Genomic DNA, 19,771 nt, shown 5'->3' on the forward strand with positions numbered 1-19,771 from the left:
GCAAGGCAAGCGCTCTACCACTGAGCCACCTTCCCAGCCCTAAAGGGTACTTTTTTCCCAAATCACCTAATACCTGTCTCGGGCTCTGCTTCCAAGCCACCGGGTTTAACTTTAGGATTGCTCTCAGTACAAGAGCACCAGATTCTCAAAACAGCAAGTTCTACCCCTGGGCTTATCACAGATTTATTTTAGGAAAGTCACTCAAGCCCTCTGCTGACAAGATAATCCCCAGAGGCATTCCAGCTCAGATCTGGCCCTGCCACTCTCCCTAGCCAATCCAACGGGAGCCAGAGGACAGAAGGACAGAACTGAACATGCTGCTTGAAGTAAAGATGCGAGTCCCTCTACGCTCCAATTTTATTACCGGACATGTTGGAGGAAAGTGGCAGAGGGGTGGCAAGAGGGCAGGCAGGGAATGGAGATCCAGAAAGCAAGCCTCTCTAAGTGGAATCTCGAGGCCTGGGCTCCTTTCAAGCAGAGGCCCAGAGGCCAGGTGGCAGCCGAGGCTGCGGCTGGAGGCTCAGGGGACAAGATGTGAAGGGCGCTGGGTGAGGCTTGGGCATTGTCCCCGCGGTGAGGAAGTGCCACCTCCCAGCACAGCACGTGGCAGCGCTCCCTGGCCCTGCTTGGTCTGAAGATCACAGACACCTTGGAGAAAACAGGCAGGGAGAGAAGAGGGACGGTGCCAAACAAAACACCCCAAACCAACTTCTCAGCCACAAGCGGGTTTGCAGCCGCGCCTCTGAGACTGAGGCCCGCAGCTCCAGCAGCCCCCGGGGCCTCCGCAGGGCTCCTCCCTATGGGTGGGTGAGGCTGGATGGGCCTTCGGAAGTCTGCCCGCCGCCTTCCTCCTCTGCCAGGAAGGGAACTGGTTTCTGGAGGGCTGCTTTTAAAAAGCTGGGCGAGGAGGAGGAGAGGCGCGTCCCCCTGCGCGCAGCTGCGAAGACATCAAGCTGGACCTGCGCAGGATTTCAGACCCAGCCGTCATGAGGCTGCTGCGGGGGAGGCCGCGCCCCTGCTTTCTCTCCAGCACATAGGTTGTAAAAAAATATCTATAGTTCACATAAAAACACTTCTCTGCATGTGTAGAAAAGACTGGCCCTGGTTAGTGGCTCAGGGTGTGGACAAGGTCCCATGAGCGGCCACCAAGCTGGCCTGGGTGCCGGGAGGCTGCTGTGTCTATGGAGATCTGCGGGCAGGGCACCAGCATCTGTCCCGCCAGGACCCTGTGTTAGGGTGGCTGGGCCCTGGCGGGGGGAGGGGGGGCTTAGGGATTCGATTCGCCTGTTTCACAGCCCCACCCCAGTGTCCTGTCATCTGGCCTGGCCTGCTGAGTGCTCTGGGAGCCCCCAGCGCCGCCCCCCCCCTTCCGCTGGCTGCAGGCCTCGGCACAGGCTGTCTCCAGCTGAGAGTGACCCGCGCTGGGGACAGGGGACAGCAGGCACAGGAGGCCGCCGGGCTGTGGCAGCCTGGCGCCCTGGGCCGGGTGAGAGGCAGCCAGGAGGGGCTCTCCCCCTCTCGCCCCCTCCTCCCACAAGGGCTTGGACTGTGACTGGACGGTGAGGGCCAGGGAGGTGACCCCGGGGCTTGTGTTGAGGGGAGCCCGGTGGTTAGGTAGGGCTGCTGGTGAGGGTGGAGGTGGTGGCTCATCGGTCCCCCCACGGGGCGGGGATGGCTCCAGACCCTACGGCAGCGTGGGAGGAGGGGGAGGGAGGGTGTGGACAGTGTGGAGTGGGCTGAGGACCACTGGGCTCGGGGCCTGAGAGGCCGGGCCGGGGTGTCTGTCCCCCCTCCGCAGCGCACCGGGGTGCTAGGGCTGGAGGAGGGGCAGGCCCCGGCGCAGGCCCTCCTTGAGGAACTGCATGTAGGTGGCCGTGGACGGGTCCTCGAAGGTGGACGAGAAGCTGAAGACGTTGTTCTCCATGTCCTCAGGCTTCATGGAGGTGATGTCCAGGAAGTGGTTGGCATTGATGTGGTGGACCTGGGAGGAGCGGGGGAGGCCGGCGGGTGAGGGAGCGGGGGGCGGGGGTCGCTTCCACCAGCCTCCCCCTGCGGTGATGGCAGTGGGCTGTGATCACAGAACCCCACTAGAACTTTCCCTAAGCCGAGGCTTGCTGCTTCCAACACCCCTTTTCCTCTTCCCTCCCGTCTCCCCCATTCCTGGGACCCCTGAACACCACACACTGGCCCTCACGGCTGGCAGCCCGAAGTACAGCCAAGGAGGCCCTGCCCGCTCCCCTGCGCCCTCCGCTCCCCTGCGCCCTGCGCCCTCCGCTCCTCTGCGCCCTCCGCTCCCCTGCACCCTCCGCTCCCCTGCGGCGCACCCCGGCTGAGCCTCGCTCAGTCCTAGCTCAGTGCGCCCCCGCCGCTGGCCCCCGCCGCTGGCCCCCGCCGCGCCCCGCGCCCACGGTGCCTACCACGGTGCCATTGGGCAGGCAGATCATCATCTCCACGGGGAAGCTGTACTTCTCCAGGTGCAGGCCAGCCAGCTGCCTGTGGGTCGGGCTCTCCTGGTTGTTCTGTGGGGACAGTGCAGCGGCTACACCCCTGCCGCCCCAGCCCGGCACTGCCCCGGGGCTCCAGAGGCTCCTTCCCCACCCGCCCTGCTCACCTGCAGGTCCTCCAGCTCCTTCACCAGGGACCAGGTGCTGATGAAGCTCTCGTTGAGGAGGGCGAGGATGGGCGGACTTTCCAGGACGGTCTCCCGGAGAGTCCGCCCGGAACCTGTAAGGGGAGCCCCACCCGAAGGGTGAGGGGCTGTGTGCCTTGGGGGGGTTCCAATCAGTATTTTTGTTGTTGTTTTTTGACCACTGGGGTTTGAACTCAGGGCCTTGAGCTTGCGAGGCAGCTGCTCTACCACAACGTCAGTCCTTTCTGCTTTAGTCATTCTTCAGATAAGGTCTTGCTTTTGCCTGGGCTGAGGTCAGACTGTAATCCTCCTATCTCTGCTTTCCTGAGTAGCTGGGATTATAGGCATGAGCTACAGCACCTGATTTATCCTCACCTTCTTCTCTTCCCCTCTCCCTTCCTTTTTCTTTCTCTCTTTTCTCTTTGGTAGTGCTATGGTTTGAAGCCTACGACTTAAGCCGAGCCTCCAGTCTCAGCTTTCCCTTTGAGATAGGGTCTGGCTAACCTTTGAGTTGAGGCTAGCCCTATATCCCATCCTCCCATCTCTACCTATCAAGTAGCTGGGATTGTAGGAGTGTGACACAGACCTGTGAATGACTGAACTGGGCCAGGGGCACTGTTCTACTCAACTTTGTGCCTACCACTGGACACCCAAAGAACTTTGCATCCAGCTGGGTTTTCTGAGTCAGGAACATGGCAGATGCGGCCCTGTTTCCTCTCATTTGTGGAAATGGCCTTAGAGTCCAACTCACTTTCACACTCATTTCCACAACCTCAGGAAAATACGCTGCTCCCTTTCACTGTGGAGAAAACAGGTTCAGGGAGGGGAACCTAAGCAGCAAAGTAGCAAAGTGCTTGACCCACATGGCGGGGCCTTTCTTCTGGCATTTTCCTCTGGGCTCAGCACAGAAGCCCCCGAGCCTCACTCATGTTCCCGGCCCGTGTGGCCCGAGTCCCTCATGGCTGCAATTAGTCCTGGTAGTCTCTGCTCAGTACCTGTTTCCCCTCACCTCAGCACGACTGGTCATCCAGGGCCCCCCACAGCAGGATCGAGTGAACCAGCGTGTTCTTGGCCTTGGCTCGGTCGAAGGCCTCAGTGAACGGCAGGTAGGTGACCTACAGCCAAGTCAGGATGGAGTAAAGTTACTGTGTGCGGCCAAGGCTCTGTCCAGGGGCTATGTGTAGTGCCTATTTATACACGTGAATCTGTGTATAGGTGTGTGTGTGTGTGTGTGTGTGTGTGTGTGTGTGTGTGTGTGTGTGTGTGTGTGTGTGTGTGTGTGCGTGCGTGTGTGTGTGTGTGTGTGTGAGTATGGCAGAGCCTCCTCCAGCTTGGGTGCAGAGAGGAATTAGCCATGGGGCAGGCTGCCCTGTGTGGGCCCAGCACCCAGCCTCAGCCCCTGCCCAGGCTTGCCTTCTTGAAGGGGTACATGGCCACCTCCAGGCGCCGGGCAGCCTCCTCCCAGCTCAGTTCCTGCTGCCACTTGATCTCCTCAAACACAAACTGCAGTGGCTCCCCGGAGGGTGGGCGGCTGTCGATCCTGTTCCCATCTTCGTCCAGGATCACAGAGGGCACCGAGGGGCCTGTGGCCTCCAGCTCCATCTGGGCGGGAATCAGCCCTGAGGGGTGTCTCGGAGATGGCCCGGGGGCCTTGAAGGAGACCCCACTCTAGGGAGGCAGGGAGCCTGAAGAGCCTGAGGCCCCACGGGGGCTGGCAGTCGAACTGCCTGTGCTCACCTGGGGAATGTAGCCGATGTCCACCTCCATGCTGCTGCTCTCACTGGCCCCATACAGCCACTCCATGTCCACATTCAGGGATCTGGGGACAGTCGGCAGAGCAATGTCAACAGCAAAGCCCACTGGCCATGTGTCAGATTCCATCTAACTTCGCCCCAGCAACCATCCCAAGACTTCAGATGGCACTAGAGCAAAGCCACTGGGCCAGTCTTGGGGTTCCCAAGGGCTCTCAAGGCTTGGCTTGTGTCCTTCCCATGACCCTTCCCTTTCAAGGCCGAGAGATGGTCAATGCATCAGACAGTTCCTGGTGTGAGGCAGAACAGGGCGGTGGGAGGAAAGCAGTCTGGACAGGTCAGTGTAATCTGAAGGTCTGCCACAGGGGGGCGCCCCAGGACCGACTGCTCAGATGTAGGGCAGGTGTCTATGGGGTGTGACACCTCTGGTTCTGCTGGTTATCCAGGGCATCAACCCTGCGTTGGAGCAGGTATGCCGCTGTGGGGGTCAGCCTCCTTCCTGGGGTGGGCTCAGCCCATGGGAGCAGGTGCTCCTTGCTGGGGAGGTGGGGCAAAGCTATGCATCCTCCTCAGCCTTCCTGTAGCTATGTCTCTGCCCTAGGACTCCAAGGAGGAGAGAAGCCACTCCCACTGCTAGAGACAGTGTCATCTTCCAGGCCGCCCCAGCCATCTCTCTACTCCTGCCCAGGGTGAGGAAACTGGCCACACTACCCATTACTGCCAGGGTCAGGACTCGCTAGGGCTTCTGAGCTCCCAGCCCAAGTCTCATCCCTACACACACCGCTCAGGCCTCCGGAGTGTCCACTGCTGTCAAGAAGGGAGCTTTTTGTTTTTTTTTTTTTTTTTTTTGTTTTTCGTTTTTTTTTTTTTTTTTGGGTCCAGTCGTGGGGCCTGAACTCTGGGCCTGGGTGCTGTCCCTCAGCTCTTCAGCTCAAGGCTAGCGCTCTACCACTTGAGCCACAGCGCCACTTCTGGCTTTTTTCTTTTTGCTTATGTGGTGCTGAGGAATCGAACCCAGGGCCTCAGGCATGCAGGGCAAGCGCTCTACCACTGAGCCATCTTCCCAGCCCAAGAAGGGAGCTTTTGAAGCCAGGCCCTCCTGGGTCCCCATGCTGCCCCAACAGGTGGCTCACCCTGAACAAGTGTGCCAGCAAGTGGCTGGCACAGTGCCAGAAACCCCTCCCGCGCTCAGTGGCGCAGGAAGTCTGCCCTCAGGCCCTGGCGTGCACCGCTCTCTCGCCTCCCTGGGTTTCTGCTTGGCGTCATTTCCTCTAGGAGGCTTTCCTGGACACTAGCAGGGCCTTCCGTCAGTGGCAGGAGCCGCTGTGGTTTGGGTCTGCCAGGGCCTGTTATGGGAAGGCCGGAGGCTAGCCTGAGGGAGGGCCTCGTGGCTTCCGTGTTGCGTCCCAAGCGGGAGGACAAGCCTAGTGAGTGACTGGGAGATGGTGGCCAGGTGACAGTGTCGCCCTCAGCCTGCCTCACACAGCGAAGCTGGCCCTGGTCGGCAGGGGCTGCTTCTGAGCCCTCGGAGTTTGGATGGGACCCCTGCACCTGTGATTTGGCACGAAGAGCCGGAAGTCACGGACATGGGTGGCGTCTTTGGAGAGGATGATGTGGCCGGTGAACTGGCCTGGCGAGAACCAGAAGGGGAAGTCGGGAGGCTCGCTGAGCTGGAACTCGGCATGGATCCTGTGGGGAACAGAGTAGCTAAGCTGGAGCTCCCCCTCCATTCCCCCAAAGCCTGGAGCTTTGGCCAGAATGACTTCTGGGGGGGGGGCGTGGGAAGGAAGAGTAGGGGAAGAGAAAAGGTGGGGGCAGGGAGAGCGCGTGAGCCCCTCTGGATGCCGCCATCCTTCAAGGACGGTCTGTGTGCTGTCGTTTTGGGAAGCCTCACCCTGAGCTCCCCACTTGTGCTGTGTGTGACCAGTGTCCTCTGTGGACATGGCCATGGGCACCAGCCCCAGGCCACGCGAGCTCCAGAGTTCTCACCGAATCCTCACCTGTTCCGGGAGGAGGTCATCTCCACCCAGATCCACCAGTGGGGAAACTGAGGTTCAGAGCCTGAGTTCGCAGGGTGGGAGGGGCGGGGCTAGGCCTGGGCTGGGCACTCACCGGAACACCACGGTGTAGTAGGAGTCGCTGGTGGCTGTCAGGCAGGCCACAGCGCCCTGCGGGGCGAAGCGGGTCTTCACGAAGGGCCTGGGGTGGAACATGCTCAGGAGCCGGTGGATGATGACCTGGATCAGGGACAGCAGTGGAGACTCAGGTTTTCCCAGCAGTGAGGGGGTCAGGTGGCTGGTGCGGCAGGCCTGGCACGGGGGTGCAGGTGGGCAGGGGCCTGGCACTGGGACAGGGCTCTGGGTCTGGGGCCTTACCTCCTTGCCCTTGGGGGGCGGCGGGTAGAAGCGGTTGTTGGACAAGTAGCCGGTGAAGACACTCAGCTCGCTGGGGATGATCCACCAGGGCTCGCCCAGCTCTTGGCCTCGTGGGGGAAGGAAGGGCCGGAAGTGGCGGGCGGCAAACACTGCACTTGGCAAGGCTGCTGTGGTCCAGTTGCGGAGGCCGGACAGGGCAAAGCGGGAGACCTGGGGCAGGGAAGACCGCGGCTCGGGGCACTGGGGCCTCCGCTGCGGGGTCTTGTCCTTTGTGGGGTCTCCTCACAGCCCTAGCTGGATCCTAGGCAGAGGGAGCCCAGAGAGGCGCCTGCCCCAGGGGCCATCACAAGCTTGGACAGAGAGGTTCAGCTCGCCCTTGCAGACACCAGGGAAGCAATGCCCAGCAGCCTGCCAGCAGGCCGGCCAGGCTCAGGGCAGGGAGGGAGCTGGAGGGGCCACCCGGGACTGGAACGGGTGTGGAGCCTGGGGCTCACACAGGGGCCTCTGCCGGGTCCCTCCATCAGCCTGCGCCCCCAACCCTCCTAACCAGATCAGCGTGGGTCTGGGGCTAGGCTGACAAGGAGGAGCAGCCATCCCTGGGGTGAGATGTGTACCGGCACGGGGGGGGGGGGGGGGGCTGACAGGAAGGGGAAGGAAGGCCGCTTCAGAGGGTCCTGCCCGTGTCACCTTCTTGCCATACATCTGGACAAACGCCTTCCCTAGCCTTCCACTGCCTGAACTCACGGCAGGAGAGAGCAGGGTCAGAAGCTGCAGGATCGTGCACGCATCTGGGGTGAAGAGCCCCAGCACCGAGCTGTCCTTACAGGGTGCAGACGAGGGCTGCCAGGACGGCTGGCCCTGTCCCCTCAGGTTGCTCAGACCCCACGGGGCAAAGGCCCCTCTCCCTCCACCCTGTTAGAGGGGAAAACAGGACAGGGGTGTGGGGGCTCTGGCTTCTGCCTCAGCGGTTCACCACGCAGCAGGCTCTCAATGCGGGGCTGGCTGAGCTGTCCACCCCTCCGCTCACAGGCTGCCCAACTCCGCAGGAGCTCCAGGGCAGGCAGGGCTGTGACGGGCGCCTGGCCGCCCTCCTGAGGGTCGCCCCAGCTCCCCTCCTGCTCTCCCACCGCCCTGCAAACCACGTTTCTAGGGGAGTCAGACTGAGCTTCCATCCACTCACGGGATTCCTCCCTCCAGGGCCCCCCTCTCCCCGCCTAGGAACCTCACGGGGTCTCCCTGTGCCCGCCAGACGTGCTTCCCTTCCGCAGTCCCCATCTGGGCCGGCGGCCCACATGCTCCGGTCACCAGCCAGCAGCTGAGCCCCCCACTCTCCCTGGCCTGCTCCCCTGCAGCAGCTGCACCCTGCCCCTTCTCTCCCAGCATCCTCTGGGCTGCCTCCTCCCACCCTAGAGACTGGCCTGTTGTCCCCATCTCCCCCTGTGCTGCCCCGGCTCCCCGCTGCCAGTGGAGACACACTAATGACAGAGGCCATTTCACAGCCCGCCATGGTGTCTTGCTGCTGCCAAGGCAAAGCCAGGTGGTGGTCAGGATGGCCTAGAGCAAGCAGGAGAGAGGGCAGACCGTGGGCAGGGTGGGACTGGTTCAGACTGTCCACAGGGCCCTCCCCTCCCCCCTGTGGGGGAGGCGCTGTTCCCTCCTTCTTGGGGACTCTACCCTGCGCCTCAGGTCCAGCTTACTGCGGCTCACCAGAGCATCTGTCAGGCAGCTGGCACGTGCTAGAGGCTTGGAGACATGGCGGGCAGGAGAGGTAACCACTGCAAGTGGGCACGGCAGTGCCAAACCGCCCCCCACTTGCTCTTTCCTCCAACCCCGTGAGTAGGATCTGCTGGTGTCCCTTCTCACAGGAAGCACTCCCCCCCTCCCCGCCCGCCCCCCTCCAGACTCCCCATCTTGGGAAGGGGCTTGTGCGTCTCTCCTGCTCTCCCATTGGCCTGGGAATCCGCCCGGCAGGTCCGAATCACACTCTTGGCACAGTCAGCACCCCAAGGAAGGAAAGAGGAAGGGGGCCACACACACGGCTTCCTAGGGGTGAGTCCGGAGCAAATATGACTCACCCCTAGGAAGCCGTCTTTGCTCTTGGTCATGGTCTCGGGGAGCAGAGGCTGGAAGCGGGCCTCTATGATGAGCGTCTCCTCGCCAGGGTCAGCGGGCAGCTCCTCATCTTCGTAGCTGGCTGCAGGAGTTGAGCCTACAGGACACAGAGGGCTGGGGACGTCCTGCCTCGGGCTCAGGCCTGGCCTCTCCCAGGACAGCCACAATGACAGAGCGGGGCCTCCCCTGAGTCACCACACGCGGGGCCTCCCCCCAGCCACCACACGCTGGGCCCACAGCGCATGGCACTGCACGTTCACCCGGCCCAGGAGGCAAATCTCATGGCCAACTCCATTTTACAAGTGAGGGATGGAGCCTCCAGGAGGAGGAGTCACCCCTCCAGGGTCACACAGCAGGCAGGGGTGGGGAAGGAGGCTGTTTTGCTCTACCCTCAGATCTGTCACAATCCTCCTCTGGGTCTTGGGTCTGTAAGGAACTCAGTCAAGGGCATCAGAGTAAAGACCAAAAGCAAAAGGAGAGCCAGGCTCTCTTTGGTGTCATGGAAAGATCATGGGCTGCACTGCCCCCTGCTCTTCTGGGTAGCTTGGCTCCCCTTGAATAGGAGTGTGGGACTGCCAGTGGCTGAACTTGGCTTCTCAGATCCTCTGCTCAGATACGGGCCACGCCTGCCATCATCCAGCATGGAAGGAGAAAGAAGTCAACGTCCAAAGTGATGGCTACAGGGCTGAAGGTGGCTGAGTGGTAGTGTCTGCCTAGCATGCATGAAGTCCCAGGTTCCATTCCTCAGCACCACATACACAGAAAAAAGACGGAAGGGATGCTATGGCTCAAGAGGGAGAGTGCTAGCCTTGAGCAAAAGAAACTCAGGGACAGAGCCCAGGCCCTGAGGTCAAGCCCCAGGACTGGCAAAAACAACAACAACACAAAACCAAAGTGATGATCGGCTTCAGACACCTGTGGCAGGACGCAGCAAGGGGGAGGCCTGGCCCGCCGGCTGACCAGGGTGATGAAGTGTGCAGAGGGCTCCTAGCCTTTGGTGGCCCTGACAGCTGGCAGCCGGGAATGTGTACATCAGAGCTGGCTCTCAGGCAGTCACAGAAACACACAGATCACCTCTTCAGAACACAGCTGCCCAGATCCCACCTCAGACCTACTGAGTAGGGGCCATCAGGTTTTGAGTCGGGGAACTGTGTGTGTGTGTGTGTGTGTGTGTGTGTGTATGTGTGTGTGTGTGTATACGGTACTAGGGTTTGAACTCAGGGCCTGGCACTTGCCACCTGAGCCATGCTCCAGCTCTCTTTTATTTTTCAGGTAATGTATTATACTTTTTGCCTGGGTCAGTCTGGTCCTTGATTCTGCCTCCCTAATAGTTAAGATGATAGGCACTCAGTCGCAACTTTTTGCTAAGGTAGGCAAAAAGGTTGCTGGGGTAGGATCTGTGATCTGGATCTCTGTCTCCCAAGTAGCTGAGATATAGCCTGAAACACTGTCTGCCCTAGCCCTTTGGTTTTAAAATAAGAAGTATTCCAGCTAGATGCAGGTGGCTCACACCTTTAATCCTAGCTATTCAGGTGGCTGAGATAGGATTGCAGTTCAAAGCCAGCCTGGGCAGGAAAGTCTATGAGATTTTTCTCTCCAATTAACCACCAGAAAACCATAAGTGGTGCTGTGGCTCAAAGTGGTAGAGCCCAAGCCTTGAGCAGTGCCCAGGCTCAGAGTTCAAGGCCCACTACTGAAAAAAAAGTATTTCCCTTACTGTAAATAACACTTGTAAGAATTTTAAGATCTAAAGCAGACATACGCATAGCTCTATCAACTACACACAGCCGTTTGTTTCTCTTGCTTGCTTTGAATTTGTTGCCCTCTAATTTCCCAAAACACAGTCCCTTTTATACTCACAGACTAGAAGCAATAAAGTATTCTTTCTCCCTGTGAATTAAAAGTGCCCCCAACTCCAGCAGGCTTTGCTGACTTATCATTATGAGGGAATGCTAGCTCTCTGGCCATAAGAAAGGACCAGGAGTCGGCCGCACAGGGGCTTAGAGAAGCAAATGCAGTGTAAGAATCAAAAGCAATGTCAGGGTGACTGACAGAACTGCCCACCGCTGACACACGGTCACTGCAGCTAATTTGCATCTTCATCTGACCTTCCTCCTCTGGCAGCAACTTCAGGTCACCGGGTAGCCAGTGGCCAACTTCCCTGCACATCCCTGAAACACAGCAAGCCCACTATGGTGTTGTGCTACTTCTGCCTGGAGAGAAACTGGAACCTCTCTCCTATATCTTCCATCGATTGACTAACTTCAACCAGGTGATCGGTGTGCCAAGGTCCTAAGTTCAAAAATATCCTAAGAGGTTGGAGGATGGCAATGCAGACTTTGGTAGGGGGGTGGGTATGGCTAGGGAGAAAGAAGAATATTATACTTTCTTAGAACCTTTCTTCAACCTCTCATCTTAAAAAGAAAAATTAGATTAGGAGGAGGCAAAGATAGCAAGAAGGGCTAGGAATCTGACAGCACCTGAGCAGACAGCTGTAGGTCACCACACGCAGCTGTCCTCTCTGCCTGACACCCCTGACAAAGTTACCTGTGGTGACTTTACATCTACCTCCTCTAATCCTCATACCTGTTCTAACCTGGGCTCTCCAGTTTGGGCATACATTACTTTTTTTTTTGTCACAGTGCCTGTGACTTAATATTCCAAACTCTGGGAACAGGGTCCATCTCCCTGAGCTGTCATGAGGTTTAAGGAGAGAGCTCCAGGAAATACCTAATGACAGTGGCTGGCAGTCAGGGCATTATTCAGAAAAGTGTGAGAGTCAGGCACCAGTGCTTCATGCCTGTAATCCTAGCTACTCAGGAGGCTGAGATCTGAGGATCACAGTTTGAAGCCAGCCCGGGCAGGAAAGTCTGTGAAACTCATAGCTCCAATAAACTCAGAAATGGCCAGATGTGGAGTTGTGGGTCAAGTGGTAGAGCACTAGCCTTGAGCCAAAGAAGCTCAGGGACAGCACCCAGGCCAAGAGTTCAAGTCCCAGGACCAAGGGGGGGGGGGCGGGAAGCGTGAGAAAACACACTGGGTGCTGTAGCATCTCATCGGTCCTGTCCCAGCAGGGGCCCCAAGGGGCTGCTAGTGCAGCTGTGGAACACCACCCCACTCCCCTGGTCCCCAGCCTCTCTGCTACCTGTCAGCTTCTCTGCGATGGGTTTGAACTCCTCGGGGCTGATGTACATATCCTGGTCGGCGTCCAGTGAGGAAAAGAGAAAGAGGCCATCGGTCCCCAGGGCCCTCAGCGCGGATTCCTGATGGGACAAAGTGGCTGGGCTGAGCACCAGAGAGCTGCCACCATCTCCAGGTCCCCAGCAGCTCCCGCCACCCTCTTCCCGAGTCTCCCCCACCCCTCCCAGCCCGTCTGATCAAACGTCAGCTCTGACGGGTCCCGAGCCCTCTGTCCCCCCTCCCCCGGGCGCTCTCAGCCCCGGCTTCACTCTGCCTTCACCGTCCCATCCCCAGCCCTCCATCGGCCGTCCCGCGCACAGGCCGCCCCCCAGCTCCCGGGCAGGGTCTGCGGCCCGGCTGCACCCCCCGCCTTTGTCTGCGGTCACCGTCCCCGGCACCGTCCCCGCGGTCCCCTGCAGGTCTGTCCGGTCCAGTCTTCCGCCGCCGCCCAGCGCCCCTCCAAGTTTCCTGCTCGGCCTTTCCTTCCCGCCTCCTCCCCCGCCCGCGGCGCCCCATCCCCGCCCGGCCCGACCTGCCGCGCGGCCGCCTGGGCCTCGGCGAGCCGGGCAAAGACCCGGGCGGCGGCGGCGGCGGCGGCGGCGGCCAGCAGGGCCCCGAGCAGCGCCAGGGCGCGCGCGCAGCGGCGTGCGGGCGGAGGCGGGGGCGGCGCGGCGGGGCCCGGGCTGCGGGGCCCGCGTTCGCCCGGCCGGGCCCGACCCATGGTGGCGGCTCCGCCGGAGGCCGGGCACCAACTAACGGGCCCGGGCGGGCCAGGGGCGGAGCCATGGGGTGAGATGGGCGGGACTGCGGCCGGAGATGGGCGCGGCCACGGGGCGACCTGGGCGGGTCTGTGGCAGGAGGTGGGAGGAGCCGTGGCAGGAGATGGGCGGGGGGTCTGCGCTGGTGAGGGGCGGGGCCCCGTGGGGCTGCGGCCGACGCGGGTCTCACTCCGCGCTAGAGGCTAACCAGGTTGTGAAGACCCACGTGGTGGGGGCGGGGCCTGGGTAGAGGAGGCGGGGACTTGCAGGGGCGGGGCCGGGTAGAGGAGGCGGGACTTGCAGGGGCGGGGCCGGGGTAGAGGAGGCGGGACTTGCAGGGGCGGGGCCTGGGTAGAGGAGGCGGGGACTTGCAGGGGCGGGGCTGGGTAGAGGAGGCGGGGACTTGCAGGGGCGGGGCCTGGGTAGAGGAGGCGGGGACTTGCAGGGGCGGGGCTGGGTAGAGGGGGCGGGGACTTGCAGGGGCGGGGCTGGGTAGAGGGGGCGGGGACTTGCAGGGGCGGGGCTGGGTAGAGGAGGCGGGTCCTGCGTCCCGCACGGCCTCTGGAGAGGACCCTGGAGCCACCAGGGCCTCGGTCAGCGGGGAGGGAGGCCCGGACAGGGTCGCAGCTGGCATCCTCACCCACCTCTGCCCTGCGGTGTCTCAGGCATCATCCAGCACAGGGAAGTCGGCCGCTCTTCCCTCCTGAGGATTCATTCGATTTCCTACTTCCTGCCACGTGCAGCTGGCACGGACGCCCAGGCTTCCTCCTGCGCTCCAGGCAGTCACCGGAGGCCCTTTTTGGAGTCGTGAGGAGGCGAGGAGGCCGCAGCCCTCTGCTGGCTCTGCCTGGCGCAGGAGTGGTTTTTCTGGAGAATGCTTGGACGAGCACCTCGGGCAGGGAGGAGGTGGAGGTGGAGGAAATACTTCCCCATCTGTGGATCCCGGGAACCCTGGTTCCTGCCAGGCTTTCTTCCATTAGTTCTAGCCAGGGGTGGCTCTGTGGCAGGGGAGTTGTGAGGCCTCTAGACAAAGACTCAGCCCAGGGGGGCAGGCTGCGTCCCCTGGAGTGGACCAGCCACCCCCCAGCACGCGGGCACCGCCCTGCCAGGCTTGGGAAGTCAGACCATCTCATGGTTTGTTTCCAAGTCCCTACTTTGATTCCAAGCCCCCTAGATTCTCTCATTTTGTTCGAAGGCCACTTGGTATGGGAGAGGCTTGCTTGCTTCTTTTAAAATCTGAGCTCTGGCAACCCTGTCTGTTGGAGACTGGGTTGCCATTCTGCTTCCCAGATTTAATGGGAGGATAACCAACTTCATTGAGTCAGTGCTGCTTCTGCCCTGGTACCCCTCAGTTACAACAGTGCCACCCACAAGAAAGGCCCTGTCTTCTCAGCACCCACTCCAGGACCTGGCACAGACAAACTTCTGGCACAGACAGACTTCCTGGGCCTTCCAGAGCTGTGGCCTGGCCCAACTCCTGGCCTGTGCTCTGACTGCAGTGTGTCCTCAGAGGGACACTTGGGAAGGCCTGACATCTGGTGTTGGTGTCCCAAGGCTGCCAACTGTGCCTCTTCCAACTCATTATCACTAATGTTTGGGGACACCCTGCAGACACCAGATGCTATTAGAAAGCCAAATTCCATTCTAGCAGGAAGCAGAACTAAGACAGCACAAAGCAGGTTAGGAGGGAAGATTGATGAGCCATGCACAGCCTGGCCTCACCTGGCACAAACAAACCTAGGGTTTTCTTTGCCAGAATACTTTTATTTATTATGCTTGTCTTCTGTTAAAGACAGAAAACTCACTAGTCTCTGCTGTCCAGTACATAAGGGATGGAGATGCAGGGATATCTCAAAGCTGGGGAGGAATGCGGTAGGGAGGGGCTGACTTATCTATTGCCACATTAAACATGGTGGGGTCCCTGCCTCCATCCTAGCCTCTCTGTAATTACTCCTCATCTCTGTGTGTCTGTCTCTCCTACCTTTGCCTGCCTTCCGGTAGCCTCTTCTCTCTGCTCCTGCCTTTCTAACTCTCGAGGGAAGGCCTTTCTCCTGCAGGGGGTGCTGTTGCTCCACTCCAGCTCTAATACTGCAGAAGGCCAGGGACAAGGAGAGGGCCATTTGGCTGCTGGTTATTCTTACAATCATGATTTTCCTTGAACTTTTTCCTTTAATGACACATAAAAATTATGGAGCATCATATGGAGTTTCCATAAATGTATATGTTTTATGGTGTTCAAAGCACACTGGCTCTGGAATTTTTTCATTTTGTTTCTTGGTAGTGCTAAGGTTTGAATCCAGAACCTCACACTTGCTGGGCAGATGCTCTACACTCAGATCACACCCCCAGCCCTTTTTGACTTAGTTATTTTTCAGGTAGGTTCTTCTGTTTTTCCTAGGGCCTCCATCTTTTTATCTATGCCTGACAGAGTTCCCCCTCTTCCCCCTCCCCCCCAGGTACTACATACTTCCCTCACGCCTGTCTTTGTTGAGATGGGGGGGGGTCTCACTTTTTTTTCCCCTGGGTTGGCCTCAAACTTCCATCTTCCTGACTTCTGCCTCTCAGTATTTGGGATGATCACACCAGGCTCTATAGGAATCCTGTAAGCCATGGACACAAATTTTATATATGCTGAATTCATTCAACAGGGCATTGCATATATAACATATGATTGTTAAGTATATGTATATATATAATTTTATTGTTATTAAGGTGCTGTACAGAGGGATCCTCATTTCCTAAGTCAGGTAATGAATAAATATTTTCTTTTAGACAATGTCACCCCTTCCTTTGCTTTCCTCCACTTTCCCCCTCCCATCCCTGCCACAAGTTTTACATAGATCATTTTCTACATAGTATATACTAAATAACATGGTTGCATTTGCTCACCCTTCCCTCTCTCTGTGTCCCCTCTTGTTCCCCCTAAAAAGAAAAGCCAAAGCAAAAAACAAAAACCCACCACCACTACTAGTAACAACAACAACAACAACAACAAACCCTCATGTTTCCATAGTCTAGAATTTATTTCAGTAAATAGTATTTTAAATGTTCAGAGGTCGCACATTGGGTTCTTCCCCTAAGAGCATCCTCCTTTAGTCTGCATGTGACTGTCTAGAGTCTTGTATAGTTTATCATGTAGTTCCACATATAAGAGCAAACATAATGCCATTTGTTTTTCTGAGCTTGGCTTACCTCATTTAACATGGCTTGTTCTAAGTCCATCCATTTCCCTGCAAAGACATAATCTTATTCTTTCTAATGGATGAGTAAAATTCCGTGTGTGTGTGTGTGTGTGTGTGTGTGTGTGTGTGTGTGTGTGTGTGTGTGTGTGATACCATAACTTGGCTACTGTGAATAGTTTAATAATGAACATGGATGTACAAGGGTCTTCACCATATCTTAACTTGTAATGTTCTAGGTAGATGCCCAAGAATGATATGGCTGGATCATAGGGAAGTTCTATAGTTTTTTGAGGAATCTCCAGACTGCCTTCCAGAGTTGTTGTACTAGTTAACTTTCCCACCAACAGTGCAATAGGATTCCTCCCCGTTCCCCTTCCCCCCTCCAATGCCACCAGCATTTGTTATTGTCAAAATTCTTCACCAATCTAACTGGGGTGAGGTGGAATCTGCATTTGATCTGTTTTGATCTGCATTTCCTTTATGGCTAGGATGTTGGCTATTTTCTTTTTCTTTTTTGGGGGGGGACAGTCATGGGGCCTGAACTCTGGGCCTGGGCGCTGTCCCTCAGCTCTTCAGCTCAAGACTAGCACTCTACCACTTGAGCCACAGCACCACTTCCGGCTTTTTTCTTTTTGCTTATGTGGTGCTGAGGAATCGAACCCAGGACCTCAGGCATGCAAGACAAACGCTCTACCACTGAGCCACCTTCCCAGCCCATTGGCTGTTTTCTTAAACAGATGACTTTTGTTGCTTTTGAGCTAGGGATCTCACTGTATAGTCTAGGCTGGTCTGGAACTCACTGTGTAGCCCAGGCTGCTCTTGAATTTGAGGTTCTTCTGCCTCAGCCTCCCAAGTGTTGAAATTATAGGAGTGCACTGCCACTTCCAGCTTCCTGGCTGTGACTTTTTGTTGTTGTGGTCGTTGATCATGGGGTGTTTAACTCTAGCCTGAGAGCTGTCCCTCAGCTCTTCAGCTCAAGACTAGCACTCTACCACTTGAGCCACAGCACCACTTCCGGTTTTCTGGTGGTTAATTGGAGATAAGAGTCTCACAGTAAGAGTCTCATGGACTTTCCTGCCTGGGCTGGCTTTGAATCACAGTCCTCAGATCTCAGCCTCCTGAGTAGCTAGGATTTCAGGCGTGACCTACCAGCACCAGCCCTGGCTGTGACTTTTTTAGGGGCATTTCTAATAGCCTGAAAACAGAAACAGCCCTGGTTTCCATTGCTGGATGAGTCAATGCAGTGTGGAATAGCCAGGCAGGGGATGTTTTTAGATAATACTACAGCATGGTGAAATCTGAAAATGTGATCTGAGTAAAAGCAGCCAGACACAAAGATTCCATTTCTACGAGATATCCAGAACAGACAAATCCATAGAGATGGAAAATGGATGAATGGTTGCCAGGAGCACGAATGGGAAAAGGGAACAGAGCCAGTAAGGGGGCGGCGGGGGGGCGGGGGACTGAGGGTAGGAACAGTTGCTAATGGGTGCAAGTTTTCTTTCTGAATGTTCTAAAATTAGCTTATGGTAATGATTGTACAACTCTGAATATCCTATAAAAACATCAATTGCATACTTTAGATGGGTAAATTTTTGGTGGAATAGAGACAGTATAATCCAACAAGGTCGTTTGGTGTTTGGCGTGTTTCTGAGTGCCTCTCTGGTGCTTGGTTGGAGAACCAACAGCCTGACAGGCCGACTTGAGCGGGCTCCCAGTGGGACATGGCCTGCACAGGGCTGGAGAAGTTAGAGGAGGCAGGGAATCTGCTGGAGAAGGATGGGAGCTGCTGGCGGGTTGGAGGTAGATGGGGAAAGAACAAAGCATTAGCTTTGGGCTGGAGCTCTGGTGGCTGGTGGTGGAAGAGAAGTCTGGAGGGCTCTGCCTGGCCGAGCCACCCTTGTCCAGATGGGAGGCACCAGGACGTAGGACCCCTCCATGCTGTCAGGGAGCACTGTGTGTATGAGTCTGGAGATGTGAGCTACGGGCATGGCGGAGCCTGGGCTATAAATCTGGAAGCTGCCAGCCTGGGAATGAAATTCAGAGGCACAGGATTCAATGAGATCATGAGAGGAGGGAGGAGCCGTGCAGCCTTTGGCCTGAAGGGCCGCAGATGGCACTGAGCCTTGGGGTATTGAGTGGCTTTGTCCGGATTCACAGGCATGGGGTTTGAGGCTGTGATGAGTCAGGAAGTAGATTAGATTTAGAGGCTTAGACAGGCTTGGCTGGGCTCTTGAACTGTCCAGGCAGGGAGAGAGATTTGTTTCCTGGGGTGAAGAAATCATGCCTGGGGTTCTCTGGGTTGGGAGATTTTTTTTTGATCTCAGGGCCTGGATGCTCACTGCCCCTGAGCTTTGTGCTCATGGCTCTACCACTTGAGCCACAGCTCCACGTCTGGCTTTTTGTGGACAGACTTTCCTGAACAAAATAGCTTCAACTGCAAACCTCAGATCTCAGATTCCTGATTAGCTAGGAATACAGGCGTGAGCCACTGGCTTGTGTTGGGAGATATTTTAATTGCTCCTCCAAGGGAAGAATCCTGGTGCCCAGAGGCATTCTGAGCTTGTAGGAGAGGACCCCTGGCCTGCCCAGCTCAGCTGCCTGCCAGCTGCCTGGAGCCTTTGAGAGAGAGACCAATGCCCCTGGTCTCATCGTGGCTGTTTGGGACAGTAGGGGCCATGTTCACAAGCTCCCCAGTCAGGAATGAGAATCACTGGACAGGGGCGAGAACTAGCTGGGGCTTTTCGGGTGCTGGGTATTAAATGTTTAAATCCATTTGATACCTAGGACTGGGAGGTTTGAAAATGTAAAGACAGCTGCATTCCACCTAAGCTTTCAAACCCAACACTGACATATGGGGACCTCCCAGCCACCCGTCAGGCTGGACAGATGGCACAGGACTCACTGTCCCAGATTCCGTGCCTCCTGGCTTGTCATTCTAGCAGCATCCAGGCCCAGGTGGGAACAGAGCAGAGTGTGGAGTGCTACCCTGCCACACACAGGACCCTTGGGTGCCCGGGATATGAGAAAGTCCAAACTGGGCCAAGCTACACCGGTCACTTGAAAGAGGATGGGAGGAAGTGCACTTAGTTGTACACACCAGAGTTCTGGTCTCAAATGGGTAGAGAAGGGCTTGCTGATGGTGACACAAAAAGACAGAGTGTCCTTCTTTTATGGGAGATACATGGTTAGAAATGATTTCTTAAAATTAAGATGAGGAAAATAATTAAACTTAAAAAATGTATTTTAACAATGTCTAGCCAGCCGGGTGCCGGTGGCTCATGCCTGTAATCCTAGCAACTCAGGAGGCTGAGATCTGAGGATCGTAGTTCAAAGCTAGCCTGGGCAGAAAGAGTCTGTGAGACTCTTATCTCCAATTAACCACCAGAAAACTGGAAGTGGGGCTGTGGCTCAAGTGGTAGAGTGCTCATCTTGAGCTGAATTGCTGAGGGACAGCGCCCAGGTCCAGAGTTCAAGCATCACAACTGACAGGAAAAAAAAAAAAAGAGCCGGGCGCTGGTGGCTCACGCCTGTAATCCTAGCTACTCAGGAGGCTGAGATCTGAGGATCGCGGTTCAAAGCCAGCCCGGGCAGGAGAGACCGTGAGACTCCTATCTCCAATAAACCACCAGAAAACCGGAAGTGGCGCTGTAGCTCAAGTGGTAGAGCGCTCGCCTTGAGCTGAAGAGCTGAAGGACAGCGCCCAGGCCCAGAGTTCAAGCCCCACGACCGACAAAAAAAAAAAAAAAAAGAAAGAAAAGAAAAGAAAATATCATTTTTAGTG

General features: G+C 57.1%; 1 protein-coding gene across 1 annotated transcript; it reads right to left on the minus strand.

Annotated features, from left to right (window-relative positions):
- Window positions 1-343: 343 nt before the first annotated feature.
- Window positions 344-12,787, minus strand: Selenon (selenoprotein N). Its single transcript, XM_070037593.1, has 12 exons — window positions 12,580-12,787; window positions 12,013-12,130; window positions 8,831-8,964; window positions 6,756-6,965; window positions 6,493-6,617; window positions 5,932-6,069; window positions 4,367-4,448; window positions 4,043-4,231; window positions 3,639-3,744; window positions 2,612-2,724; window positions 2,418-2,519; window positions 344-1,981 (listed from the first exon to the last, which is right to left on the minus strand). Exons 1-12 carry the CDS (start codon window positions 12,766-12,768, stop codon window positions 1,811-1,813), a joined length of 1,677 nt encoding a protein of 558 aa, XP_069893694.1. The 5' UTR covers window positions 12,769-12,787; the 3' UTR covers window positions 344-1,810.
- Window positions 12,788-19,771: the final 6,984 nt, after the last annotated feature.

This window comes from Dipodomys merriami, unplaced genomic scaffold, assembly GCF_024711535.1.
Source record: "Dipodomys merriami isolate MVZ:Mamm:240054 unplaced genomic scaffold, mDipMer1.0.p SCAF_28, whole genome shotgun sequence".
Taxonomy (NCBI): Eukaryota; Metazoa; Chordata; class Mammalia; order Rodentia; family Heteromyidae; genus Dipodomys; species Dipodomys merriami.